The 17,792-nt window shown below is 44.2% G+C and overlaps 1 protein-coding gene across 1 annotated transcript in view; it reads right to left on the bottom strand.

Annotated features, from left to right (window-relative positions):
- KCNQ5 (potassium voltage-gated channel subfamily Q member 5) overlaps nucleotides 1-17,792 on the bottom strand; it is a 576,674-nt gene that overhangs the window by 190,772 nt on the left and 368,110 nt on the right. The window contains exon 2 of the mRNA XM_022590395.3: nucleotides 9,412-9,502. Within this exon, the coding sequence (XP_022446103.2) occupies nucleotides 9,412-9,502 (91 nt within the window). The remainder of the gene's footprint in view (nucleotides 1-9,411; nucleotides 9,503-17,792) is intronic.

The following is a 17,792-nucleotide window of genomic DNA, read 5'->3' as shown; positions in this document are numbered from 1 at the left end:
TTGGTAATCTTATCCATAGTTTTCATGAGAAATCAATGACTTGAGGTAGGTTTATTCTCTCTGTCCATATATGTTAAAGTGGGAATTAAAATGTCAAATTAACCCATTTGACTAACCCATTAAAATGTCAAACTAACCCATTTTTCTTTCATCTCCTAATTTCATAATTTATTCTCTATAAACGCATGATTTCAAGGCTTTCCATTTTTTTCTGTGTCAGAGCCTGTAGACAGGAATGTGCTCTAGATCTGCTTCCAGAGCAGGACAGTGCCTTACTCATATCTGGGGCTCCAGTCCCCGGCACAGGGGCTGGAAGGTAGGAGGCACTTCATGTAAATTGAGTTAAAACTGCAGCGAATTAAGGCCCGGAGCCCGGGGAATTAGGAGAGGGGGAATGACATCGACTGCCCCCTGAGGGCTGCACCAGTGACTCCCTACTCAGGTCCATTCTAAGTCAGGCACTGCATTGGGGCTTAATTGTGGTGCCATATCTATGATACTGTGAACATTTCAATACTAATGCTGTGCAATTAAACCACTGGCCGTCTTGGTGTCTTCTTTCATCAAATTTCTTGATAATTTGCCACCAGCTCCCACTGTACGAAGTGCTGCTGCTGAGTCAGCTTTGGATCCTGTGCTCCAGGGCTGTACAGTCCGAGCCATGCCTCACTTTCCTCCGCCCCCTCTGGCTTCCTCTCCCTCCATCATCCTGGTCCTCTGGTCCTTCCGAGGCTTTTAGCCTGGATGCTCCATCTGCCTGGTACGTTCTTTCCTCTAATCGCTGCACGGCGGGTTGCCCCACCTCACTAAAGTCTCTGCTAGGAGCTACGCTATCCGGTGGACCTCTCTGAACACACGATGGAAACACCCAGTTATCTATTCCTTTTTCCTGCTTTACTTTTTTTTGTTTTGTTTTTTTTTTGCGGCACGCGGGCCTCTCACTGTTGTGGCCTCTCCTGTTGTAGAGCACAGGCTCCGGACGCGCAGGCTTAGCGGCCACGGCTCACGGGCCCAGCCGCTCCGCGGCATGTGGGTTCTTCCCGGACCGGGGCACGAACCCGTGTCCACTGTATCGGCAGTCGGACTCTCAACCACTGCGCCACCAGGGAAGCCCCTTCCTGCTTTACTTTTAACACTTGACTGGTTCATTTGTTTACTCTTATGTCTTCCCAACACAAATGTGCGTTCCACCAGGACAGAGTTTTGCCTGCTTTGCTCATTGCCGTGTCCTCAGCGTCCCCCCAAAAGCCTCACGGACACTGGGAGCCACTGAAATGCTGTGGAGTAAACGAAGAAGGGAGGAGATTCACCGTCAAGCGGCTGCTGCTGAGGGAAGCCGAGGGAAGAGCCAGTTCATTCCAGGCAGAAGCAGGTGTCTGAGCAGGTGTCAAACGGTGGAAATTACTTAAACCTGGAAAGGTGGTAAGGGAAGGGCGTTCTTCCTTCTGCTGCAACCCCTCTTGGACTCTATCATTTTCTAGCAACCCTCTACCACCACCTTGTCGCTCTCTTTCCCTCTCGGCTGAATATGCCTTTGTGGCGTCAAAGGGCACAGCGGGTCAGCGTCAGTGTGGGCCTGGCTGAGGGCTGCTCATCATGTCCTGGCACAGAACCGTGCAGAGTGGTTCTGTGACACATACTGGACCACCCGGTGAGACACCGGTGCTCATGTCGGAAGTGCGGAAGTTCTTCGCTTCCTTACTTGTGGATAGAGACATGGTCTTGTTCAGGCATAATTCCATTATCTTCAACTTGAACAACTCTTCCCTCTGAATCTGAAGTACTCTTCACAGAGCAACTCCCCTACTATATTATTATCTCTCGGTTAAGATTCAGTGTAGGTGCAAACTGCTCCTGCATCTTCTTTTCAGTCATCAGCAGATTGATGAGGGTCGTTAGCCTCCATGAATCATTTTAAAGTTTATTTGTAATTGCCTTTATGAAAGACAAGCAAAGGAAAATAACGGCAGTTTTCAGTGTTGGTTGGGATATTGTGAGCGCTTTCTGCAGGAAATTACAGGGGTGTGATGAAGAGACAGGAGCACTGCTCATTCCTCAGTTCTGATCACTTCACATCTCCTACCCATGGAAGACTGAAGATCCTCGAACGGAACCTTGTCCTGACATTCTGTTATCCTGCCTTACGATGTTCATGCCAGAGCTTTAAACGTAAAGATCTCATGTAATCTTCTACATCAAATCCGTATAATTTTATGCACAAGCCTTTCTACTTTGCAAGGATGGGTAAATGTGTCTGTGGCTGATTCCCCACTCTGCCAATACTGACAGATGGGAAATGGTTAACAACCTGTCTAATTCTTCAATACCGTGTGACATAATAGGTAGTGTACAGCAATTAAAAAAAACAACACAAAACCCCGTGTGTAAGCACATTAGAAAAAGAAAACAAACATGGAACATATATTAATTATGTAGTTATTAGCTTTTCAGGGGGGACTCTACACTTAACAAAAGAATGCACTACAGATTTTCTTTAAATAGTAAGCTACACTAGTGCATTGAAGGTATAATTAGATCTGCCTAAGTTGGATTTGTACACATTTCAGGAACTGATTCATTGTGCACAGAAACAGCAAACCCATGTTTGCTTTGCTACACGAAGCAAAACCAGCAAATATGCATAAACTCTATTCAGAAGGTGCCAAACAGCTAAGATGTTTGGGAAAACCTGGATCTCTGACCATGTGTTTGAGTCTCGTCCAGATGTTTAGCACAATCCACTTGTGGTTGGGAGCCCTTCTAACACAGCAGGGCAGGGGAGCAAACACGCTGAGATACTCTCTTCTTGCTAGAACTGATAACGACATTCCTTTTACTGCTTGTGGGCAGGCAATTTTAGAAATGACCACCTTCAGTGAAAATTTTGCAAATGCTATACACCATTTTCATTAAGAGGAGAAGTCATCAGGTGAAGATTTGTCACCGGAAATATGTACAAATCATCATGTTGGACAATCTACATTTAAAGGCCAAAATGAATACTTTAAATAAAATTAATCTGGAAGACAAGAAGATATCCAATACAAAGGAAATGCACTCCAAAACAGCACTGCTGTTAAGAAGGTGGGATATGAAATGCAGAAACATACAACATCAGGCTCATGAAATCAAAACAAACTGAAACAAAACTTTCCACAATAGTTTAACTGGAGCTAGGAGCGCTCCCTTCACCAGCACGGTGCTCAGCTCACCTGCACAAAGCAAGCTGGGACTGTTTACCCCACAGATCGGGCTGTTGATTGTTTACAAAATCAGATTTGGAATTTTTTTTGGGGGGGAGTGGTACGCGGGCCTCTCACTGTTGTGGCCTCTCCCGTTGCGGAGCACAGGTTCCGGACGCGCAGGCTCAGCGGCCATGGCTCATGGGCCCAGCCGCTCCGCGGCATGTGGGATCTTCCCGGACCGGGGCACGAACCCGTGTCCCCTGCATCGGCAGGCGTACTCTCAACCACTGCACCACCAGGGAAGCCCTGGAATTGTTGATACAAAGAACTGCTAGTGGTGTGAAGGGATACACCCATTTGTGATAACTTTGTAGATGGACTCTGTAAGAAAAAAGAAACTAACAATCTAAATGAGAGGGTCGCGGGCATCACTTGGCATATACAGAACCACAAGGAAGCCTCAGCCGGCAGAGCTTCCCTGAGCCCTGGAAACACACTGGGGAGACCCATCGGTCTCGACTGAGGTGCAGGAGGGTGCGAGGCGGCAGCCAGGCCTGGGACGCAGCCTGGCTCTTGTACAACGTGGTACGGTAAAATGGGAGGAATAATACTTACATAGCAAGGTTTTTTTGGTTTCTTTTGTTTTAATAAGAAATCAAGGAGTCTGATATGTGAAAGGTACTTAAAAAAATGCTAGTTCCCTTACAGTTCTGAAGAATTTACAAAACCTAGGAAATCAACACCAGCTTTTCACTGTCCCTGGCACTTGGGCACACGGCTTTGCATTGTCCTCTCGAGTTCATAAATTCTGTGCCCAGAGTGAGCTGAGCAAGCCGCTCTGTTAGATCCTGGGCTATCCCTCAGCAGGGCTCCACCCAGACAGCTGACACTGAGGGAAGAGCTTTGAAAGCCATGAGCATGGTCATCAGATGCATTTACCAGAAAACTACAAGAGTAGAAATCTGTTTCCTTAGTCACCCAACATAAGAGGTTATTGTGCACATGAGCCATGCACTGAATGCGTGCCAATGAGTCACTTCTGATTAGATGGACACGCCTGTGTGAAGAGCTGCCGTAATTTACAGTGTTTGTGGTGAGATACTTGTTTTCTATTACAAAAGTACGATATGATCTCAAATGCAGCCTTTTCAAATACCCCCGGTTCACTGGCCTTGTGCCCCCATTAGGTTCCAGTGTATATGGAAGAGCCAGTGACTGTAATATTTGACGCATTCTCTGTGCTGAGCCCAGGGCTAAGCACTGGGATTTAATCCTCGCAACTTTATGAAGTAGCAGGTATTACTACCCACTCTTAACAGATGAGAAAACCAAGACACAGAGAAGTGGTTTCCTGAACTCACTAGCAGGGGGAGTGCAGTTCTGGATGAGAACGATGAGAGTCTCCCCTTGGGGTGGGGGACAGAAAGCGGAGGACTCCGTGGGGACCCCAGGAAGCGAGGAGGCACGTGCACCTAACATGCTGGTGCGCTCAAGGAAACAAGTGGAAAGCGCGAGTATCAAGGAGGTGAGTACCCTGGAAGCTTGTCCAGGGGCCGGTCTGCCTAAAGGCGCTCCCTGTCGGAAGCGTGGGTGTCTTCTACTTGCCAGAAATAGAATTAGTTAGAATGTGAGAATATCTTTTAAAATGTTTAAAAAACCCTCAAATGGACAGGCTTTTGAAAACATATGCAACTGTGATATGTGATTTACACATAAGTCTTCAAAATTTACACCTGTGCTGTATTTGCGACCAAAAGTGTACAAAAGTGACTTCACTGTAAATTGCTGCAGACATTTAAAAGCCATTCCTATTACTATTGGATGGCAATTCTTTAGATATGCTTCATCTTGGGAACTAAAGACAATGCTAGTCAGAATTGTGTTCTATGTATTCTGTTTGGTTAAATTCAGAGGATAGACAGACTCTGAAATCAGATTAACTGTTTCAAAAACACATGGTAAAAGAATAAATACAATAGTCCCTAAATAATTAAGATTTCTCTTGGCTTTTTCCAGTATTCTACAACTGATTGAACTTTTATAATTAACTATATGAACTGATAGTGAAAAGAATTAAAATACACATGCTTTTCCAGTTTATTACTAAATAAGAAAAAGAAAAAAAACAAAGGCTATACTTGATCTTTTTTCGTCCAAATAAAACACAACAGTCTTTGGAGAAAACACTGATGAAAAGAGTAACATCAGTAAAACCTTAGACCCGCAACACAGTCCAAATATTTTTAGGTAGGTTTTAAGATTACACTTTGGGTTAAAACATACACCTTGACAATTTATCCCTATAGCAAAAAACAGGAGGATACGCAAACTCTCTCCCTACAGAAAGCCGTGTAGCAACGGCTTTCAGAGACCATCCATCTGCAGCACTTACTACACTGCTTAATACAAAGGCCTCACTTGCATAAAAGGACTGGTTTCTACTTTGCTAAATCTAAAGGCATTCAAGACTGAGGGATACTCCTACATTGTTGGTAGGAATGTAAATTGGTACTGCCAATTTATGGAGGTTCCTTAAAAAACTAAAAATAGAGCTACCATATGATCCAGCAATCCCACTCCTGGGCATATATCCAGAGAAAACTCTATTTTGAAAAGACACACGCACCCCAATGTTCACAGCAGCACTATACACAATAGCCAAGACATGGAAGCAACCTAAATGTCCATCAACAGATGAATGGATAAAGAAAATGTGGTACATATATACAATGGGATATTACTCAGCCATAAAAAAAGAATGAAATAATGCCATTAGCAGCAACATGGATGGACCTAGAGATTATCATATTAAGTGAAGTAAACGAGAAAAAGACAAGAAACATATGATAGCGCTTATATGTGGAATCTAAGAAATGATACAAATGAACTTATTTACAAAACAGAAACAAACTCACAGGCACAGAAAAACAAACTTATGGTTACCAAAGGGGAAGGAGGGGTGAGGGATAAATTAGGAGTTTGAGATTAACCTATAAATACTACTATATATAAAATAGATAAACAACAAGGTCCTACTGTATAGCACAGGGAACTATACTCAATATCCTATAATAAACCATAATGAAAAAGTATATACATATATATATATATGAATCATTTTGCTGCACACCTGAAACTAACACAACATTGCAAATCAACTATACTTCAATTAAAAAATATACAAATAAATATCAAAATTATTATGTTGAGTAAAAGAAGCCAAACACAAGACTATCTCTATGATATCTAATTCTTTCACTCAACATAATAATGTATATAATTATCATATATATGACATATATGAAATATATATGATATATACAGTGGTACTTTTGTTACAGTAGCCCTAAGAAACTAATACACATGACAATATGTGTTTCTAAAAACTCATGAAACTATACACTTAAAATGGATGATGCTTATTCTATGTAAATTGTATCTCAATAGACCTGATTAAAAACAAGGGCATTAGAGGAAAAAAAAAAGACTGAGGGGTAAAAGAAGACTTACAGATGGCCAACGGGTATATGAAAAGAACTCAACATCACTAGTCATCAGGGAAACGCAAATCAGTACCACAATAAGATATCACCTCACACCTGTTAGAATGGCTATTATTAAAAAGTGAGAGAGAAGTGTTGGCCAGAATGTGGAGAAAAGGGAACCCTCCTACACTGTTGGTGGGAATGTAAATTGGTGCAGCCACTATGGAGAACAGTATGGAGGTTCCTCAAAATATAAAAAATAAAACTACCACATGATCCTGCGATCCCACTCCTGGGCAAACATCCCTAGAAAACTATAATTCGAAAAGCTGCACGCATGCCGATGTTCACAGCAGCACTATTTACAGTAGATAAGACATGGAGACAATTGAAGTGTCCACGGACAGATGAAGGGATAAAGAAGATGTGATGTGATATATATATCACACACACATTGGAATAATATTCAGCCATAAAAAGAACAAAATCTAGCCATTTGTGACAACATGGATGGCTCTTGAGGGCATTATGTTTAGTGAAATAAGTGAGATAGCGAAAGACAAATACCGTATGATTTCACTTATGTGGGACCCCTGAACTCGCAGAAACACAGTAGATTGGTGGTTGTGCAGGTGTGGGTGGAGGAAATGGGTGAAGGTGGTCAAAGTGTACAAGCTCCCAGTTATAAGACAAATGAGTTCTGAGGATCTAATGTGCAGCACGGTGCCTATAGCTAACAGTACTGAACTGTCCACTTGACCATTTTGCTAAAAGAGTAGATCTTAGGAGTTCTCACCACACACACACACACACACACACACACACACGCACACACACCACACACACATGCACACACACACATCACACACACAATGGCAACCATGTGAGGTGATGAACTGTTAACTAACTTCACTGTGGTAGTCATTTTGCAATATGTATGTATATAAAATTGTCACGTTACACATTTTAACTTTCACAATATCATATGTCAATTATATCTCAATAAAGCTGGCAAAATAAAAAAGATGAGTGATGTGTAAAACGTCTACATTTTTATCTGCTCACATGCACTCTAGTTACTGAACTCTGGTCAGTTGTCCACTGCTCAGGAAGTTTTAAAAATCATGATATTAACCAGCTTTGGGCTTTTGAATAACGTGAGTTTCTCTGGATTATTTAGAAACTCATTAGCAGTGACTGAATTTATATTTCAGAGATTTGGAGGATGTAAACCTCATATTTTGGATTCTTGACCTGGTTATAAAAGAAACCTTTTTACAAGATTCTTAATGCTTGATTTACTCATAATATATATCATTGGTCATGCAGTAAATCCAGTTTTTCATGCTCCCAGGTCTAAAAATCAGATTTATATTTTCGATCTAAAATTCCTAGCTGTAGTTCTGTATATGTACCCCAAAGACAGCTCTGCCTTAGACCTTGGCTCAGACCATTTGTTGTTATCAAAGGGGTGCATGAGGCTAAAAGCCCACTTGCTACCCGAATGGAACCTTGTAAATGGAACAAATCTCCAGTGGGCTCTTCGGTCTATCTGTTTTCTATCTTGGGTTTCAACATAGTAACCTTGACATTAGCAATATACCGCTGAGCACGATTTGTATGGAGACGAATTGGGACAGATTTGTTCCAGGTTCAAAAGTGATTTCTCCCTGTCACAGGGCAGAGACTTGATGAAGTCTTGGCACTCTAAGCACAAACCAGCCTCTGCGAGCATAGGGGAAAGAGCAGCTGCCCAGGTTGTACGGGCTGACATCCTTCACTTCCCACCTTCAAGGTAAGAATACTTTCCTTGTATTAAATGCTCACTGCTGTGCATAACCAATTTCTATTTATTAAGGCACATGGCCATCTTACCCCACCCACTCGTTCTCTCTTTTCCTCTCTAGTCAAGCAGGTTTTATGGAAAAAGTGAGTTGTTCCAATTTATAGTTCATTCAGACAGTCCTGAGACTGTCAAGTTTGATTTTTGGAACCGAGTGGGTCAAAATGGATGTAAATGAACCAAACTTTCAATCAGATGTGATTTGAGTATACAGCGCTATAGTTCAGTTGTAATAGAAAGTATAAGAGTTTAAAAGGCCCAGAATAATTCAGACTAAAATATCTTGGGGTATTTTTCCATTTTAAAATGAACTGAGCAATTCTCTGTGGTTGAGGATTGACAGCATAATGGAAACAGAGCAAACTGCAGAACTTCTCACCAGGTAACTTCATTAGCAGCAAAATTCATAATGCAGTCTGCTGGCTGAAAAGAGCATGAAGCCTTCTGTTTTCTTAGGAGGTGCCATATGCTCATGGTTCTTGGCCGACTATACATAGTTACTGCTAAATTGTGGTTACTGGAAAACACTCTCTACCCTGTAACTTTTAGCAATATTGTAAGAGACCTCAGAGATGCTGATTCTTCTTGTAATTTATTACCATAGAGAAACATAATTAAACCTGCTTCCAAGTATTGCCTTCTACTTACGATGCAACTATAACACATGATACTGCTAAGTAATAGCAATCTAGACTATTTCTATGTATTCTTGGGGATTGACTAAAGGTTAAAACGGCAGGCAAATGTTTCAGTGACCTTTGAAACTTTTACACTTCACAGAAACTCTCTTCTTACTAGAGATAACTTTTCGTGGGACTAAATGCATTGCATAAATATTATAGACAATTCTTGTATTATGTAAACTTTATGTACATTTTGGTTCATATGTTTCACTTACCAGAATCAAGAGGCAACTTGAGGCCAACTTTGTGTGCTCGGGAATGGTGGAAAACACTGACAAAATCAAGCAACCAAAGACAAGGAGAAAACTGTAAAACAACAGAAAAAGAGAAATTTGATGAGAAACTTGCCTTAGCATGACAGACTTAAGTTCTTATTTCTAATGGCTAAAGCACCAGATCCATTTGAATTGGCACTGATTAAATCATAACAGCCCTAAAAGGGACTAGCCATTTTGAATATCAAAATACAATGTGATGTCCAGTGCAAATGGGGCTCCTTTGCAACTTTACTGATGAGAAGGATGAATGTGTGTGTGCATGTGTATGTATGCGTGTGTGTTGCGTGCTGTACTTAAATGTCCACAGCTAAGAATCTGCAAATTTCCTATAAAGGGCTTTCCCAAGCAGGGGTCCTGAAAGGCCCAGATGTGTTTTGTTCTCCTGTTCGGGACCATAAGTGGTAGCTGCTCTCCTGTCAAAGGAGCAGACTCATGCCCCCGTTCGGCAGCTTTGGTGAACTGTCAAGGGTTCTAAGTGCTTACTAAGCTACTGGCTCCTTTTCAGAGTCTAATGTTGTTCCTGGATTCTCATCTGCCATTTCTTTATAGTAATAATAAGAATAGAAAATGACTTCCTCTGCTACCCATGTGCTTTCCATTCCCTTCCGGTCAAATCCCTAGAGAAATGCCCCCAGCCCTACTTGTGCTGCAGTGACAGAGAGCATTTTCCACTAGTCCATCTACAGACATTTTTATTCCTCGAAATACGGAACTTCTGGAGTCCAGTGGGGGGGTGGAGCCGAGTTCCCAAAGTAAACGTCTAATAAAAAGGGCAGGCTCAGTTTTAAAGTTGAAGTTACTTATCCTGCAATTCAAAAAAAAAAAAAAACCCAATATCTGAGCTATTTTCCCTAAAAGTCACATTTCTTACTTTTACTCACATCGTACCCATCTCACTTTTTACTCTACAATCTCCTATAAAACATCAGCTCTGTGTTCTTTAGTACAGCTGGCCTCTGCCTCCTCTTGACCTGCCCTGATGAATCTGCACGTCTTTCTACCACCAAGGGCTGATAGCCAGGGATTGGTGACTTATGGCCTGGGGACAAATCTGACCAATAAAGTGGTTGTTTTTTTTGGTACGCGGGCCTCTCACTGTTGTGGCCTCTCCCGTTGCGGAGCACAGGCTCCGGACGCGCAGGGTCAGCAGCCATGGCTCACGGGCCCAGCTGCTCCACGGCATGTGGGATCTTCCTGGACCGGGGCACGAACCCGTGTCCCCTGCATCGGCAGGCGGACTCTCAACCACTGCGCCACCAGGGAAGCCCAAGGCCAATAAAGTTTTATTGGCACACAGCCACACCCGTTCACCCGTGTATTCCCTATGGCTGCGCTCACAAAAGAACCGCAGAACTGAGACTTGTGCTCTAAGCACAAGACTGAAATATTTACTCTCTGGCCTTTAGAGGAAAGTTTGCTGACTCCTGATTGATACCATGTATTCCTTATTTCTTTATATCTATTTCAGCACAGAACCCGAAGTGGATATGCTGATAATTACTCACATTCGGAGGGTTTCGTATAAGCGAGATACTGAGCTAAGCCCCTTTCACATGCACTATCCACATTATCCTCTCAAATGTACGCAGTAGAAATCTCATTGTTCCCATTTTGCAGATATGGAAACTGAGAATTAAGAACATATTGTGACTCGTCCCTGGCTGCTTGGCAGGAAGAGGGGTTCAAGCACTGTGTGTCCTTGAGTTGCCACATGGTGTCGCTGAGGAGCACAGAGGAGGACGGCAGTGATGTTCTTGGCTCAGCAAGACTTCTGGGGGTACTTCTCTATCTCTTCCAACTGAGAGGGAGGTAGTTATTCTGAACAGCAGAAGCCTTCAGGAGGAAGGACTCTACTAGGGAGAAAACCTGGTACGTGAGTTAATAACAACTCATCATACTTTTGTCTCATGTACCTGATGATTCAGGATTGTTTGGACTATATTTTAAATTGGCCCTAGCAGACTGGGAATTGTAAACTAGACATCAAATTCCAGCGCACCTACAGACCCCCGAACTACTCACGAGAAAGTGAAATCCAGGGATCACTGAGGGAGTTTGGAGGATGAAGTGGCATCAAGTAAAGAGTGACAGATGTTTGCCTCCAGTGAGCGGCTGTTATCTGTAGATGCCTCCTGAGTCCAGGTTCAGCAGAAAACATTCAGAGAAGCAAGCAGGGGATGACTCAGTCACTAAGACACCTTCTTCCAAGGGCATCCCAACGGCGGCCTCATGATCTCCGTGTTTGCTCAAAACAGACCTACAGAGGCTTCCCTGGTGGCACAGTGGTTGAGAGTCTGCCTGCTAATGCACGGGACACGGGTTCGAGCCCTAGTCTGGGAGGATCCCACATGCTGCAGAGCAACTGGGCCCGTGAGCCACAACTACTGAGCCTGCACGTCTGGAGACTGTGCTCCGCAACAAGAGAGGCCGTGATGGTGAGAGGCCTGTGCACCGCGATGAAGAGTGGCCCCTGCTCGCCACAACTGGAGAAAGCCCTCGCACAGAAATGAAGACCCAACACAGCCCTAAATAAATAAATTAATTAAAAAAAGCAGTAAATCCTATTTAAAAACAAAAAACAAAAACAATAAAAACCAAAAAGACCTACATCACAAGCCCTTTTGCTAGCGGCTTCTTCATTAACATTTGCGTGTTGCTTAATCTTTTCCCTTCATGTCACTACTTTGCCCATTTTCTTCCTTGAGCTGATCTTACCCTCCCCTTTCTGGTAAGAGTAGCTTCTGTGCTAGAATTCTGTTATTTCTATGGGGACCCACCTGACTACAGCAAGCCAAATACCTGCACTGCCCTGGCTGCCTGAGGGGCTTTGATGAACAAATACATTCATTAATGAATTCCTTCCTTTCCTCAACCATTCATCCACTTGTCCAATCAGCAAATATTGATTAAGCATATAATACCAGGCTGAGCCACAGGGATATAACAATAAAAAAGATTTTCTTTTCTTGCCTTCTCAGAGTTCAGGATCTGTTGAGGCATACAGGGTAGTAAACAGATGTAAAAAGAAAATTAAAGTTCTGCGTGATGATTCCAAGGACAGGGAAGGTACAGGGGACGCCAGGAACACACAAGGGGGGAGGGATTAGGCGGGACTGGTTACTTCGCTTGTGGAGTTGAGTGCAAAGTGAAAACGTGAGGGCCCTTTGTTTAAAAAGTATTAAGAATTTCAAGATGGTGACAGCAGAGCATGACACCAAGTGTGGCACCTTTCAAAGTTCTGGGCTCCATAGGACTGCACAGGTGGAATGTCCACGAAGCCCAACTTGGGGTTTGGGAAGACTTCCTGAAGCACGTATGGACCAAAATGAGCCCTGAAGGCCCAGGAGGAGTTGGTCAGCACAACGGCTGGGTGGCTGGGGAGAAGGACACTCTAGGCCATTCATCTGTGTAGGTGAAGGCCAGGTGCAAGTACAGTGTCACCAAAATTCACTAAGTAATCAACAGGGTAGAGTGAGTGAACACCTGCTAGCTAGCTTATCCTCTGGTGGTTCATGAAAAACGTAAGGCAGGTCATTCCTGCAAGTTCATTTTTTGCATAGGAATCATCTTGGTTCCACTGAAAACATGTCCGCAAAAGATGTCATGCCAAGCACAACCGAGGGACGAGCGTAAATCAAAGCAGCCCCTACCTGTAAGGAACCAGTGCCGTGTGTGAGGTGAACACACAGGGTCATCATAAAGGGTAGAGACAGACGTGCTAGGAGAAATGCCCCAGTGCCTGAAAGTGGGGAGGGGTTCTCTTCAGTTGGGAATCATGGAAGCACATCAAGACAATCTCCAAATATGGGCGTTGCTGGAGCTGGTCTTTGAAGGAACGGTTGGGTTTCAACAAGAGAAGTTTCTGGAGAAACACATTCCAGAAAGAGGGTATCACAGGAGAAAGGCAACACGGCAGAATATGAATGAGATAAAGTATGTGCTCCCTGTTTCAGGGAACAAAAAGTTATCGAGCTTAACTGTAGCACAGGATGAGACAGGTGGCTGAATTGGGAGTCTGGGGCCATGGTGGGTAAGTCAGGGTCTGTCCTTAGTTCAGGAGACAGTGGGAACCACTGAACATTTTTGAACAGGAAGCTAATATCATCAGAGTTGCTCTGCGGGAAAATAAGTCGGCAGGCGTGTGTGTTAGGATGTCTCTGAGTACCCGAGAAGCAGGGCTGGGAGTGGCGGTGACCAGGTTACGTTGTGAACTCACTGGCAGAAATGAGGGTAGGACAGAGAGGCAGGCTGGATGCTGTGAACACAGGAGCTTCCTGACTTGGTAACTCTTGGGCTCAGGGGTAGAGGCTGGGAAGGGAGGGGGTGCTGCGAAGTCTGAGGTGTCTGTCCATAGTTATTGGTGATGCTCTTAACAAGCCAGGAGGGGAAAAGTCAGGAGAGTGAGGAGGAAAAACCGATTTTGAGGAGAAGAGGACAAATCCAGTCTTGGACATCCACGTGGAATTGTGCATCTGAACCCTGGGCACAAAGTCTGGCTGGAATATGGAAGTGCTTTTCTCCTGGAGGAAGTGAATGTGTAGACAGAGAATAGAAGAAAGTGCAGACGGAGCACAGAAGGTTTGGGTAAGTGGCATAAAGGATATCTGGGGACACTTCCTCATCTTGGAGAGTGACACCATGGAGAAGGACGGACTCACGCTGCTGTGAAGTGGCTCTTGGTGGCCCTGTCAGAGACAGACTCCCTGGCTGGAGAAGCACCGGGCTGACAGCATCATCTCTGAGGGGACAGCCTGCACCGCTGGGTCTGAGTGTGGCTCTGCTGATCTCCATGCTCCTGAGGGGCCCACACCTGTGTGCGTACTCTCAATGCCCTCTCTCCACCTGTCTGTGGGCTGAACAGAAGTGGGAGCAGAGGCAACAATCACTGGACAAGGGGTGTCTTAATCCAGGGCCCACAGGCCTCCAAGAGGTCTGCGGAATTTTGAGGGGCTGTGAAAGTTGATGGGGAAAAATTACGTCTTTGTCACAAACCATGGCAAAAACCATGATGGCGTCAGCAGGACGCATGACTCTGTCACTCAGAGAAATCACTGATATTTTCATATACCATTTTACAGCTGTAGATGAAACAGTTATGTTTCATCTTAAATATTGATTTTGCCGCATCACTGTTGCAAGATTATGGTAGTTATTAGACCCACTGCTGGGAGTTGTTTTTTTAACGCATTAATAAAGAAGCACATGTATTACTATATCAGAAACTTTTAAAATATTTTAACAATAGCATTTCAATATAATTTTTTTCTTTTGTAATCACCTGTATTTTATGCATTTAAAAACATTATGCTGAGGAATGGTTCACAGGCTTTACCAGACTGATGATGGGCCCATGGCTCACAAAAAATTAGAAGCCTGTGGTGGGAGATATCTGAGGAGGCCAGGGGCTGGGAGCTGCAAAATGGCCCATTTGGCGGAGGTCACCAACTTAGGTAAGGTTTTTGTTTTTTTTTTTTCGATCCTAGAGCATTTTAGATATTTATTTCCGCATATTTAATCCTAATTGTTTATTTTCCCCCTAGAGGTAGGTTTTAAAATAATTTTGAAAAAATATGAATATTCTTTTATACATTAATCCTGAGATATCATAAAATCTGTATTCCTGCAAAATTATTCTGTAACAGCTACTGGCTTTTATTTTGCCTGAAGCAATCATTTATATTTCGTTTCTGAGGAAATTCACTTTGATGTAGACCTTTAGTCCTTTAGAAAGCAGAGATTATTCTAAGAGGAGAAGAAGGGCATTTATGATGCAAAATACTATCAGTTCAAAGCCTTCTATGTTTATTCCAGAAAACTACCATCAGGGCTTCCCTGGTGGCGCAGTGGTTGCGAGCCCGCCTGCCGATGCAGGGGACACGGGTTCGTGCCCCGGTCCGGGAAGATCTCACGTGCCGCGGAGCGGCTAGGCCCGTGAGCCATGGCTGCTGAGCCTGTGCGTCCGGAGCCTGTGCTCCACAACGGGAGAGGCCACAACAGCGAGAGGCCCGCGTACCGCAAAAACAAAAAACAAAAAACAAAACTACCATCAGCTTTTGTGGGCTAATTAAGAACCAATTTGCCAGATTTACTTTGGTAGAAAGCTCTACTTGGAAATATCATGGGGGCTTGTGCAACAGATGATGTCCATGACTTGGGAAGCCAAGGTCATGCTTCGAGCAGGGGTTCATTTTGCAAGAATTAAAGTGATATGAAAATAAAGCAAGTTACGCAACGTCATTCACACACACACACACACACACACCCCAGCCCCGCAGGAGCCACTGTGAACTATGCCGTGGAGAAGGGAGACGCAGGGCTGATGCCGCCCGTGGGCTCTCAGCGCGCTGAGCTCAGCTGGCAGGCAGACTCACAGCACGGGCTTTGTGGGCTGCCGTAAACACACAGTCCCACCTAGAAGGTGCTCTTGGCAAGTCTGTTGGGGGACAATGCGCTTTCCATGTGTAACCGTCCACGTGAGTCAACTGGTCGGAAAACTCTGGGGGAGGGGAGATCTCAAGTGTCTTAAATGGATTGGAATCATGGGATTAAAATAAAGAAGACTAACAGGAAGTAGATAGGAAGTTTTTAAAGAAAACAACTCTTCAGAAATAACTTCCCGAGGAAATTCAACCCTAGCTCTGACTTCTCATAAATTTTTCAGTATTGCTTTGATAGAGTGTGTATTTTTTTGTTTTTGTTTTTTGTTTTTGGCTGAGCCCTGTGGCTTGCGGGATCTTGGTTCCCAACCAGGGATTGAACTCGGGCCCTTGGCAGTGAAAGCGCAGACTCCTAACCACTGGACCACCAGAGAAATCTTAGTAAAGTGCGTATTTGAGGCAAGACCTCACAGGTGCCATTGTGAATGATGACCCACAGACGACCCACCGGCTGCCCCCGCACTTGCCTGAGGACATACTCCCTAAGAAATCAAAACCTCACCACAAGAGAAATGGCTGGAGACCATTTTTTTTCTTCCAGCATCCTAAATTTGCCTTTATTTCTAAACTTGGCACTTTGCAAAATGTCCTTTCTGCATAATTTTTCCATAAAAGGGCATTTTGCACATGAAATCTATCCACTGCATGCCCTAGCTTCCACTGCAAAGCAGCAAAAATTAAATACGACATTTTTGGTGTCTTTAAAGGTGAGCTGGAATATTTGATTAAAAACACTGCACAGTATTGCTTTTCAGGTGCAATGAGCCCTACACATTAATAAAGACCCCGAGAAATAAATACTAGCACCGTAACCTCTGTGAAGTTGCAAAAATAGGTCATCAGCCAAGAGTTTCAAAAAGAGAAACGCTGCCTTTTACACCTGTGTGGGGTGAAAAGGAGATCAGAGGATCCAGAAAAGGGCGGTTTCTGCTTGCACGGCGAGTTTCTGCAGAGGGCCAGGCTGATGCCAGCGAATGAAAACAAGAAAGAGACCCAGAGCGGTACAAGAGCCCCCCTCAGAGCAGAAGCATCGGGCCTGCTTCTCACCCAGGAGCAGGAATCCCAGTGGCGAGAAGGGATCTGACCGTGCTCCCTCTCGAGCCAGGGGCTGTTGTAAAGACGTCTCTGGTGGACGACTGTGCAGGCCCAGCTCCTGAGCCCCCGGCACTTAGAGAAGCACAGGCCTGTGACAGACACTCCTGCTGGAGCCAGGTGTCCTGCTCCGGGGTCCCTCCTCACCTCACCCTCCTCTCCAGGGTCTGGACCCCGAGGACGCGCCCCTCCCTCCATGCTTGTTCTGCAGACACTGTAGGCAGCTTTACCACAGCTCCCCGTCAGCCCTCAGATCACACGCCCCCGCGTGTGAAGCAGCGCCCATGTCTGTCTCCTAGTCACTGCTGTTTAAAAGCACATCCCGTTCGTTCCCGCATCCCTCAAGTTTGACTCAGGCCCATCATTATCCTCCAGTCTCAGCAAAAGATGGAGCATTTAGTCATCAGCATGAAATACTTGCACTCAGTTCTTGCCAGGGAGTCCACATCCAAACTTCCCACTGCCCAGCTATCAGCAAAAGTCTGCTTTCAAAAAAGACTGTCTTGAAGATACGCACTTGCTCACTTTCCTGTATTTTTCCTGCCACGTCACAGGGCATGGAGCAAACGTGGCCACTGACAACCTGTGTACTCGGACCTCATTACCTTGATTGCTCATAGAACTATTTTCACGAAACTATGTTTGCTTTTTTGCTGTTTTCTTGAGGAGTAAAAAGCCTTTAATCAATTTACTATATTTTAAGAGTCCCTCTGTACTTCACCTTGTATTTGTTCAATGAGGTATCAGGTAAGAAATTTCTCAGGATTTTATCACAAGAAACATCTTCTT

This window comes from Delphinapterus leucas, chromosome 12 (assembly GCF_059928025.1).
Source record: "Delphinapterus leucas isolate spDelLeu-1000000601 "Yukka" chromosome 12, BTC_Dleu_Yukka2, whole genome shotgun sequence".
In the NCBI taxonomy this organism is placed as follows: Eukaryota; Metazoa; Chordata; class Mammalia; order Artiodactyla; family Monodontidae; genus Delphinapterus; species Delphinapterus leucas.
This window is presented reverse-complemented; position numbering and strand designations above follow the sequence as displayed.